Below are 11,813 nucleotides of genomic sequence, written 5' to 3'. Positions count from 1 at the left end.
CCTTGCATGTCTGGCATTTGCAGCTGCGGCAGCTGTAGAGATAAAAATAAACGTGAGTCCACTAAATCTTAAGGTCCATGAGGGCAGGACTGTGTCTATCTTATTCATTCTTCTGACTTGTTAAATCTTGATTCTCTGAGACCTAGCACAATAGTTGTTTTAAAGGAGGTGTGTAGTAAATATGTGTGATAAACAAATGTCAGTAGATACAGAGGTCGAGCAGCAATGCAAAATGAGGCCCAACCTCATTTTGAATCAGTGAGTGATTCAGAATTATTTGGAATGTCCTTTCTCTTCTTTTCTTTTTTAAGAGACATTTTTGCTATAGGGTGTGTGTGCTTGCCAGAGAGACAGAGACAGAGAGACAGAAAGTGAGAAATCACCCCCCGGGGGCGGGGGGATGGAGGGATGACCATGCTGCAATCCCTTCTCCTCCACTTTCCTCTCGGGATCTTGGGCATGCACACACATATGCCTGGTGTGAGTTTTAAACCAGTGGGTCCAGGACTCTAACTGCAGTCAACTACATGGGAGTCCAGCAACATAACCGTTATGCCATCTGCTGATCCCTCAGAATGTATTTTCAAAGAATTTCCAAACTCTAATATCTGATATCTAGCCATCTCTTTAGAGATATCTTTATAGATAGTCATATCTTTTGGCGGATCGCTAGGCACTATTGGGGAGTAAAAGATGAGGCCATAGCTGAGTCAGAAAGCATGGCCTTCGTTACCTGGCATTGATGCTTACTAGTGTGAGATTACTGAGTTTCCCTCTGGAAACTGCAATTCAGAGTTTTCTAACCAAATGCTCTTCAGAGGTAGTAGACAATGTCTTTTTGACTATAGGGCTAAGCTATCAGAGATAGGACTGTGATATGTGTTCTTATACCAAAAGGGTTATTTGTTGGTGATTTTGACATTTGTTCTCGGTCCTAAGGAAATGGCCCCATCCCAGCCAGTTTCTCGAGAGAGTTTCCTGCAAATCTTGAATGTAGCAGCTGATGAGGTGAAAGTGACAGTACTAGGAAATGAAAATAATTCTCTATTGGTAGAGTCCATCAAATCCTTTCAGGTGAGGTATGGACCTGAGTGAATTTGAAACTGTATATGATGTATTAACCTTGACTCCCCCTGCCTCCTTTCTTTCTTTCTTTCTTTCCTTCTTTCTTTTCTTTTTTCTTTTTTGTTATTATAGGCTATGTGCACTCACTGGAAAGACAGAGAGAGATCAAATAAGAAAGTACCTCCTAGAGGGGAATGGCCACACTTCAATCCTTTCTTTTCATTCTCTTGGGATTTGGGGCATGCATGCACACACACACACCTGGTGTGTTTTTCAAACTACCAGGTCTGGGATGCAAATCACGCTGTTAGCCATGTGGAATCCAACCACCTTAACCACCATGCCACTAGCTGTCTCCACCCTTGATTTTTTTCTTAACATCAATTATAATATAAGCATGGGGCTGGCAGGTAGCATGGTTAAGGGCACTGGACTCCCATATGGCTGACTGCAGATTGAGTCCTGGACCTGGCAGCTTGCTTTCCTCACTTTCTCTCTCTCTCTGATCAAATTAAAATTAATAAATAAATTTGAATAAAATAATTCTTTAATTCACATGAGTGACTTCATAGTTTGAGTCCCAGACCTTGAAGCTTGAAAAACATGTCAGGCATGTGTGTGTGCATGCTCAAAATTCTGTTAGGAGAATACAGAAGAAGGGATTGTGGCATGGCTATTTTCTCAGGGGGTGATTTTTCACTTTCTATCTCTCTTTGCATCTCTCTGGCAAGAACACACACTCCATAGCAAAAATAAACAGAGAAAGAGAGAGACAGAGACAGAGACAGAGAGAGAGAGAGAGAGAGAGAGAGAGAAATTTATTTAAACATTTCTTTATAGTTATTCAAATTTTTATTGCTATAAATAATATGATAATGAGCATCCTTACTCATAAATCTTTAATCATGACTCTAATTTTTTCCCATTGTTGATTCTTAGAAATGGAATTTCTGGGGCTAGCAGGTAGCACATGGTTAGGAGTGCTGGACACCCACTTAGTTAACCACGGTTGGAGTCCCAGGTGTGGTGGCTTGCTTTCTTGCTTTCTTTCTCTCACGCTCTCTTTCTGATCAAATTAAAGAAATAAAGCTAAATAAAATAATTCTTTTTAAAAAAAGAAATGGAATTACTAAGTTAAAGAAAGATGGGGGCTAGCAGGTGACTTGGGGGCCAGCAGGACACTCCCACATGGGTGACCATGGTTCAAGTCCTGGACCTGGTAGCTTGCTTTCTCACTTTCCCTCTCTCTGTGTGTCTCTCTCTGCTCAAATTAAAATAAACAAATGAATTTTAAAAATGAAATAATTATTTTAAAAAGAAATTACTTTTTTTAAAAAAAGAATTATGCATTTAAGTTTATTTAATGTGCTATAGGGTACATGTGCTCACCAAAGAAGACAGTGAGAGAGAGAGAAGCAGTGAGAAAGAGAGAGAGAAAGTGAGAAAGCAAGCCCCCAGGTCCAGCAACTGAAACTGTGGTCAGCCATGTGGGAGTCCAGTGCCTTAACCACCACGCCCCCGCCAGCCTCAGAATTACTATGTTGAAAGTATCCTATAGGTTCACTTACTCTGAGATGCTGTGAGATTTTGAAGTTCAACATGGGGTAGAGAGTGAGTGTAACAGGTCCTTCATTCTACAGAAAACACCACACTATTTCAAACTGCACTTGAGCACAAAAAGCCAGGATTTGCGCTTCCACCTGAAATATCAGAATCTATCTATCTACACTGAGCATTCTGTGGAGGAGAAGAACTGGTATAGCCTGCTCATTCATGAGGATGGGAAAAGTATCTCCAGCATGATGGTAAGTTGAGAAATTGCCTAGTCCCAAAGTTGTCATCTCAACATATCAATATCTTACCAAGGGTCAGCCTAATGTTCAAGTTTTCTAATTATAGGTTCCCTTTTGTTAACTGGTACTGACCTTTTGTTTCCTCTATTGTAGGTGAAGGATGTAGAAAACAAAACAACCAGTGGGATTACAGCCGTCAGGTTTGGACATCAAGGAGACCCCAGACTACTTTCCTCTTGAATTTTGGATCTCTTCAGATCTTTGGGGCTTCAGATGAAGAGCCCTCACATTCTACTTGTTCTGAATAGGCATTCTCTTTCCTATGTCAGGGCATTTATGTCAGAAGACATTTTTCAGGACAGCAAGAGACAGATAAGCTTACTTTCTTATGTGGGTGACAAAAGATGACCTTGTATCTGTGCATGACCCCTGTCCTCTACTGCATAATTTCCTTCTGCTGAATTTTACCCTTTTATCTTGCTTTAGGAAAAATAACTGAGTACTCTGATCACCAGAGGGAAATTTAGAAGTGAGCAAATAATCCTCCCTTTATTATTGCTAGTTGAATATTTATTTTTTGAGAGGTTTTTGGTATAGGACGCGTGCACTCACCAGAAAGACAGAGAGAGACAGAGAGACAGAAAGCAAGAAATCACCCCCCAGGGAGGATGGCCACACCACAATCCCTTCTCCTTCATTCTTCTCTTGGGATCTTGGGCACGCACACACACGCGCCCGGCATGAGTTTAAGCCACCGTGTCTGGGACTTGAACCACAGTCGACTATATGGGAGTCCAAAAACATAGTCATTATGCCAATTGCTGGTCCCTGAATATTTATCTTTTAAAGTATAATTGTATTGTAGTCCTATAGAAGCATCGTGGTGTACTATACATTTAGTGTCAAGATTGGTTTGGGGTCCAAATGAAGATCTTGTCAGACAACAAGGGACACCTATAGAGTGGGCCAGCGAAGTGATCAGCTGCTCTCTGTGGCATAATTAGCCATGAAGTAGATAGATTACACATGACCATGGCCACCAAGATCAGGTAGATGCTGTTAAGAGCACTTTAGAGGAAGACTTTTCATAGAAAAGCTGGATTTCACTGAAGGATAGAATAGTCATTTGCTTTTTGAATGTCATTCAAAAAAAAAACCCAATAGCTCAAAATAAGTATGACAACAGTGAGGCCAGAGAGCCATAAAGCTGTGGGCCTCCAGTGAGGGAATCTTTTTAGGTCAGTGTAAAATGATCAAAGGCCCAAGAATCAACATTTGGGACCCTCAAGAAAACTGCCCTTCTTATCACTTGGACCAGGGACCAAGGCAAAAGCTATCAAACCAGAAATGTTAAAAACAAACAAAAAAACATGTCAAAGGGGTCTAGGGGCCAACATTTAGAAAATTAGCAATAAGGTGGGACCAGCAGATGGTGTCATGGTTACGTCTCTGGACTCCCATGTAGTCAACTGTGGTTTGAGACCTAGACCCAATGACTTAAAACTCACCCCAGGTGTGTGTGTGTCTGTGTGCCTAAAATCCTGAGATGAGAATGGAGGAGAAGGGATTGCAGCATGGCCATCCCCCTTGAGGGGGGTGATTTCTCACTTTCTGCGCCTCTGTCTCTGTCTGTCTCTCTGGCAAGTGTGTGTGCCTTATAGCAAAAATCTCTTCAAAAAACCAAACTAGAAATAAGGTTCTGGAAGGGCCCAAAATTTCTTCAGACTTTAAAACAATGATTACTTACTATGGGCTGAGTTTTGCGTAAGTCAAATCAGACTTCATTTATAACAGGATAAGGTATCAGTTTTGTGTAAATACCATTATTTCTTTATTAAACATAATTATCATATCTTTTGTAGTAAAGTTTCAGTTGTTGGATTCCATCATTATGAAAGAAAGAAATGGGATGGATTAGTGAGGAAAGTCAGCTTGCCATGGGTGACCATGATAGTGTCCATTCAGCCAGAGATCTGGTGAGGCTGTGACAGGTAAAAGTTCGTGTTTCAGGAAGAAAGTTAGGAATGGCTAAAACTACTCAGTTCATTCATTTGTCCAGTTAACTTTATAGATGATGTAGCTTTTATGTCCCAGTCATTATTCTAGGCACGGGAACCACCCTACCTCTCTTCAGGTGTCCCTATTTGGGTGTGTTTGTCTGATGTGTAAATAATGTCTCTCCCTCAGGTTCGTTAACACTTTGAATAAAGATGTCAACATCTCCCTGGGTACAGACATCTCCATCAGTGTTGCTGAAGATTATGGTGTATCTGCTTACAGAACCGTGCAAAGAGGAGAGTAAGAGCCTTGTCTCTGTGGACAATTTTATAAAAAATTGTTTTATAAATGCTCTTTCTGTATAGATGGGAGACCTAAGTACATTTGAGTGAATTTTGAGTATAGGCAGACTTCTCTCAGTCTCGCCTCTTTCTGCACAGGTAGACCAAGATCATGATGGCTGTGAAGGTCAAACGGTAGTTAACATGGCCCGAAGTTAATTATTGGTTCCTGCCCTTACCCTTTGGTACTTCCAGTTGCCGCCTCATTACTTAAGAGTTTATCCTCTCAGGTGAATTGTTTCATGCCGGTTCACTAAGCTATGCATGAGAAATCACCTGGGCCTGAAGTCCACAAAAGAAGGTAATTTGTACCTTCTTTATTCAACTTTCAGATCAATATAAATTCCTCGAAGGCAATGAAGAGTTCAGATCAGGGATGAAAACCCTAGCATGGAAATAATCTATGCTTCAGAAAGTGTTTCTTTAAAGAGAAATGGTGGCTTCACTGCTTTCCTCACCATCAGTAGAAAGATGAGATCACTCTTTTCCCGGACATAGGAATACTTATTTTCAGCTGTGTTGTTTATCCTGCCCTGAACTCAACTTGTTCCAGATACCCTGCCGTGCATTGTAGAACAGAAGATAAGGACTTTTTTCTGAATTTGGGTCTACTAGACTTTGGTGCAGCATACCTGTTTGTGATTACTAATGTAAGTAGCTCACAACTTCCTCCCCTTCTCCTCTGCAACACACCTCCCTTCCCAAACAAAAGAGAATACTCTGGCAAGAGCACAGAATCACATACTTATTACTAGTGTAAGGTGACAGGTTCTACAGTGAGTGGCTTTCAAAAGCCTGCTGTCTTTCGTAGAGAATGCTGAAAGAGAGAACAGCAGCAGGAACAGGGTTTTGGGGAAAAGAGACATAATTTATCTCAAGTCATCACTGAAAGACTAACTCTCAGATCAAGAGGTTGATAAGGTTGGTTCCTCCTGCCGGCTATGAGGAACACTCTGTTTTGTGTCTCTCCCATAGCTTCTGGTGCTTTGCTGAAATATGTGGTATTCCCTGGTGTGTAGAAGAATCACTTCAATGTCTGCCTTTGTCTTCATATAGAATTTTTCCTGTGTGCCTGTGTCCAGATTTCCCCCTCTTAGAAAAATAAGGATGCCTGTTATATTGGATTAGGCCCACCCTCATGCCCTCATTTTAATTTGACTATACGGCTACCACAGTCTACTTCCAAATAAGTCCACATGTTGAGATAGGACCTCAACATGTGAGTTTAGGAGGAAACCAGTTCAACCCATAACCTTGCATTTCTGGTGCTAGTTCATTTTTAATTTGCTCTGGCTTTCATATCTTGCTCAATATAGAGGCCATATATATTATTTCTGAGTACTAGAATCTCAAGATCATAAATTGGTAGTCTGGAGACCCAGTTCCTTCCATTGTCCTATTTTATTTGGCTTATACTGTGTTGACATAAATCATAAAATAATTAAGTGCCAATATTTGAAATTCAAGAAATTTTACCTAAGAAATTGGATTACTAACAATTGTTTGGAAAAATTCAGATGATTTCATAACAGGTATTACTGTGTTAGGTGCTGTAGTAGCTCTGTCCTTTAGGTGGAACGGAGCAGTCTAAGTCCCCAAAGTCCCCATCATTCTCATTCAGCCTGTTTCATTTTCTTAGTTACCTGTCTGTGGACGTTTGAGTGCCTGATCTTCATCTAGAAACTCTGATTGTGGTGTCCTCTTATGTTGAGAAAGCACAACACATTGGGACCGGCAAGTGGTATGGTGGTTAAGGGTGCTGGACTCCCATGTGGCCCACCGTGGTTCAAGTCCTGGACCGGGTGGCTTGCTTTTTCACTTTCCCTCTCTCTCTTGCTCTGTCCCTCTCTGGTCAAATTATAAATAAATAATAAATAAAGTAATTTATTAGAGTAAAATAATTCTTTAAAAGAAAAGAAAACACAACACCTACCTAGGCATTAATTATAGTACCAACAGAAGCAAACAGGACTCCTTCAACTTACTATTTTAAACTCAGTGGTCTCTTGACTTAAAACCAAGGGCATTTGGACAGCAAAGACCTTTGATTTTAAGTACTTTTGATCTTGATGTTTTAATTCTACAATTTTTATTCAGTTTTATGACCAGATACAACACTTACTACTTAATAATGGTGTTACTTCAAGAAATACACACAAGTTTTAAATTGTTATTTCATTTATAGTAAAAGGTATTAGTAGATAAAATTTACATAAAACAAACAATAGCTTAAAATGTGCATATAGTAAAAGTAAAGTTAAAATTTATTGTTGAAACATATATTTTGTAATATTGATAACAAAAATAATTGACTCTGAAAAAATCTTTTTTGGACAAAATCTTATAAGAAAGTAGATCTTTTTTTTTTTTTTTTGAGAGGTTTTTGCTGTAGGGCGCATGTGCTCACCAGACAGACAGAGAGAGACAGAGAGACAGAAAGCGAGAAATCACCCCCCAGGGAGGATGGCCATGCCACAATCCCTTCTCCTCCGTTCTCCTCTCGGGATCTTGGGCACGCATGCACACGCGCCCAGCGTGAGTTTTAAGCCACCGGGTCCGGGACTTGAACCACGGTCGACTACGTGGGAGTCCAGCGACATAGCCATTACACTAACTGCTGGTCCCAAAAGTAGATCTTTTTTGACAAAATTTTGATATGTAAAATTTGAATTAAAAAACAATAGCAAATAGGGGCCAGCAGATAGTGAAGTGGTTACATTACTGGACTCCCACATGGCCAACTGTGGTTCCAGTCCTGGACCCAGTGGCTTGAAAATCATGTTGGGCATGTGTGCATACATGCCCAAGATCCCAGAGGAGAGTGGAAGAGAAGGGATTGTGATATGGTTAACTCCCTGTGGGAGTGATTTCTCATTTTTTCTCATTATTCCTCTCTCTCTCTCTCACTCTCTCTGTCTCGGGAAAACACATGCACCCTAAGGCAAAAGCCTCTTTTAAAAAATAATAAATAAACAGAATTCAAAATAGTAGGAAGTGTGTGATTTGGCTTTTAAAAACTGATTAATAAAAACTATAATATAAGAGTTATCAAGAAAATAATTCATACTGATGAAAGTAATTTCAGTAAATAAAGATTAAACTAGAAAATGTTAAAATAGTTTAATTATACTTACCAAGAAAATAGAATGAGGAATTGAGCTTTTCTCAGCAAAATGCTTTCTGTTCATTTTGTTTGTATAATTCAAAGACCATTTTATATTTATTTAAAAATTTAAAAGAATTATTTGTTTTACTTTATTTATTTTTACTATTTTTTAATTTGACCAGTGAGAGAGAGGGGGAAAGTGAGAAAGCAAGCTGCCAGGTCCGGAACTCAAACTGTAGTAGCCATGTGGGAGCCTAACACCTCATCACCATGCCACCTGCAGGTCTTGCCATTTTATATTTAAAATGTTGTCCAGGATCAAAATGCCCAAAAGATCAAAATGATAAAAATTGAAAGTACAATTTCAAAATATTATGCCATTTAAAGTCTCTGTTAGTAATGGTATCTGTTTGACTGCAGTCATGTAAGTTATAGGTAGTGTTATCAAACAAATTTGAAAAATCTAGAATTTAGGCCATCCTGTGGCCTGATGGTTAATGCAGCTCGATCCCACATGGTTGACCAAGTGGTTTGAATCTCAGATTCAGGGCTTGAACAATATGCTGGTTGCATATATATGAATGCACCAAATCCTGATAGGAGGGAGAAAGGAAGGAGAAGGGATTGTGGAAATGAAGGCTTCATGGAGGTGTACATGTGTGGGGGGTGCTTTCTTACTTTCTATTTTTTTCTCTCTGTCTCTCTCTGGTGAGTGAACATACCTGGCAATTAAAAAGAAAAATCTAGGGAACCAGCAGTTAGCGTAATGGCTATGTCGCTGGACTCCCACGTAGTCGACCGCGGTTTGTGTCCCGGACCCGGTGGCTTAAAACTCATGCCGGGCGCGTGTGCGTGCGTGCCCAAGATCCCGAGAGGAGAATGGAGGAGAAGGGATTGCGGCGTGACCATCCCTCCTGGGGGGTGATTTCTCACTTTCTGTCTCTATGTCTCTCTCTGTCTGTCTGGCGAGCGCATGCGCCCTACAGTGAAAATCTCTCCAAAAAAAAGAAAAAGAAAAAAAAGAAAAATCTAGATTGTGTAGAAATGCTCAGTCTCTGGAAGGTAGTCAAGGATGGAAAGAGACAAAGGGGATAGATATAAAATCAGAGCACGCTGTAATCAGGAATACTTAGTTGAGACTATTGACAAGCCCGTTTTCTCTTTTTTCTGCTAAGAGCACCAATAAGGGTCTCCAGGTCTGGAAGATGGAAGATATTCCAGCCAACAAAGTTTCCATTGCATGGCAGCTCCCACAGTATGCCCTGGTTACAGCTGGGGAGGTCATGTTCTCTGTCACAGGACTTGAGTTTTCTTATTCTCAGGTAAGTTTTTGTAAGTGGGAGGTGGAAGTGGAGATGCTGTTTGATAGATGGTTAAGTTTGAATTCTGGAACAACCTTAAATAGGTATGCAGTTTTCACCATCCATCTCTTTTGGCCTGGGCTTTCTTAAATAAAACCCTGAAGAGTCATCGTGGCTCTTGGTGTCTATACTGTTTGGGTTCTAGGAAAGCATAGTTAAAAAGGAAGACTAAAAGCTGTGGAGTTAAACTGCCTATGTTCAAATTTAGGCTGCATACCTATTAATATGGCATAACCGTGAGCAAGTGAATAATTATTTCCATATTTCTTTATGTATAAAACACATTAGAATGCTAATAGAACTTATCTCTTAGAGTTGTAATAAGATGATATGATATTAATAAATTAAATTAAAATATTCTATTAAGAGCTCCATTTTATCCTTATTGTTAACATTATTACTGCCCTCTGAATCAAAGTTTTGGCTTAACTTGGTGGGACAAGTTTGAATCTTGAATTTTCTGTGGGAGAAATTTCCTGGATAGACACATGGGGCATGAGGGTGGTGAGGGGAGTTTGTTTATTTACAAACGTGTGTCCTTTCTAGGCTCCTGCTAGCATGAAATCTGTACTCCAGGCAGCCTGGTTGTTGACAGTGGCAGTCGGCAATATCATTGTGCTTGTGGTGGCACAGTTCAGTAGCCTGGTACAGGTATGGATCTGAGAAAAGCAGGAGCTCGGGTGTACCCGAAGTAGTCCCTCCCACTTCCTTTTCTCCCTTTCTCTCCATCCATCTCCTCCCACCACCCCCCACTGTGTTCTCTGACATGGGATGGGTTATACACAAACTTTACAAGGAAAATAGACATTTGTAGGTGATCATAATGATCACTATAGGCCCAGTCTTCTAGCAAAAGTCTGTTTACACAATGATCCTGGGTCAGTCTGGACCCATTACCTCATCCAGTAGAAGACCCCATTAATTTCCAGCTTCTCCACATTCTTCTCTTATATTTATTGTTCCCTGCAGTGGGCTGAATTCATTTTGTTTGCCTGCCTTCTGCTGGTGGTCTTCCTGATCTTCTCCATCATGGCCTACTATTACATTCCTGTAACTGCAGAGAAAATTCAGGGGTCGGAAGATAAGAAGATTCCCCATATCCAAGGAGACATGATCAACCTAGAAACGCAGAAGACCAAGCTCTGATGACTCCCTGGACTCTAACCTGACCCCAGGTCCTAGCCATGGGCTTACCCATCACTCATTCTCAAGCATTGTTCCCCCTCTACTGGATTAGGCAAAGAGGTAGCGTCATATCTGAGCTGACTTCCTGCACCTTTCTCCCATGATAGAGGCAGTTCGAGGACAGTTGGTTATGTCTTCGAACAAGATCCCTGAGACTCAGTGTCTTCCCTTCTTTTTGTGAACTCAGTAAACCTTGTATAGTGTTTCTAAAACTGGACTGGTATCTCCAAATGGCTGTAAAAATACAAACATGTAGTTGGGCTCAGTCTCTGAGTAGTAGTTACGTGGGATTCCTTTACAGGAACCTGCCATTTAGAACTAATGACCTCACTTTTTTAAGGTGCTAATTTAGAGACAAAATAGAAGAATAATAGATAAATTTTAAGTTTTTAAGTTTCGTTATAAGCAATATAAGTGTGTTATTCATAGGGGCCTCGTGGTGTGATCTAGTCCACGGCTGGCTGGTCAGCTATTCAGATTTCATAAGACCTTAATAATTTTTACTACAGATTGTAGTAGACAGAATGCCATTTTACCAACACATAGGACAAGCTGTATATTTCTGGTTATTACGGTATTTTGTCTACTTACCCAAATTCTCCTTTTCAGTTTTGATAGATCCTGGAAACCAGGTTAAAGATATTAAATGTTAGTAAACATGGTTCTAGAGAGCAGGTATAAGGTGTAGAAATCCCAATGAACTATTCTTTTTTTTTCTTTTCTTTTCTGTTATCAGGTGTGTACACTCACCAGAGAGAGACAGAGAGAGAGAGAGGAGAGGGAAAATGAGAAGTTATTCCCCAGGGGAAATGGCTGTGCCACAATCCCTTTTCCTTATTATTTCCTTATTCCATGTATGTATATACGACATGGGTCTCTTTCTTTCTTTCTTTCTTTCTTTCTTTCTTTCTTTCTTTCTTTCTTTCTTTCTTTCTTTCTTTCTTTCTTTCTTTCTTTTCTTTCT

At 40.2% G+C, this 11,813-nt stretch overlaps 1 protein-coding gene across 1 annotated transcript in view; it reads left to right on the top strand.

Moving 5' to 3' along the window:
- Positions 1 to 11,055, top strand: part of SLC15A2 (solute carrier family 15 member 2) — a 38,147-nt gene extending 27,092 nt beyond the window's left edge. Inside the window, exons 15-22 of the mRNA XM_006162366.2 lie at positions 940 to 1,074; positions 2,706 to 2,870; positions 3,012 to 3,058; positions 5,046 to 5,156; positions 5,751 to 5,847; positions 9,479 to 9,625; positions 10,211 to 10,315; positions 10,634 to 11,055. Of these exons, the coding sequence (XP_006162428.1) occupies positions 940 to 1,074; positions 2,706 to 2,870; positions 3,012 to 3,058; positions 5,046 to 5,156; positions 5,751 to 5,847; positions 9,479 to 9,625; positions 10,211 to 10,315; positions 10,634 to 10,810 (984 nt within the window). The 3' untranslated portion in view covers positions 10,811 to 11,055. The remainder of the gene's footprint in view (positions 1 to 939; positions 1,075 to 2,705; positions 2,871 to 3,011; positions 3,059 to 5,045; positions 5,157 to 5,750; positions 5,848 to 9,478; positions 9,626 to 10,210; positions 10,316 to 10,633) is intronic.
- The last annotated feature ends 758 nt before the right edge of the window (positions 11,056 to 11,813 follow it).

The sequence above is a fragment of the Tupaia chinensis genome, unplaced genomic scaffold (assembly GCF_000334495.1).
Source record: "Tupaia chinensis unplaced genomic scaffold, TupChi_1.0 Scaffold139927_1, whole genome shotgun sequence".
NCBI lineage: Eukaryota > Metazoa > Chordata > Mammalia > Scandentia > Tupaiidae > Tupaia > Tupaia belangeri.
The sequence above is the reverse complement of the archived record's forward strand: the minus strand, read 5'-3'. Positions and strand labels throughout refer to the sequence as shown.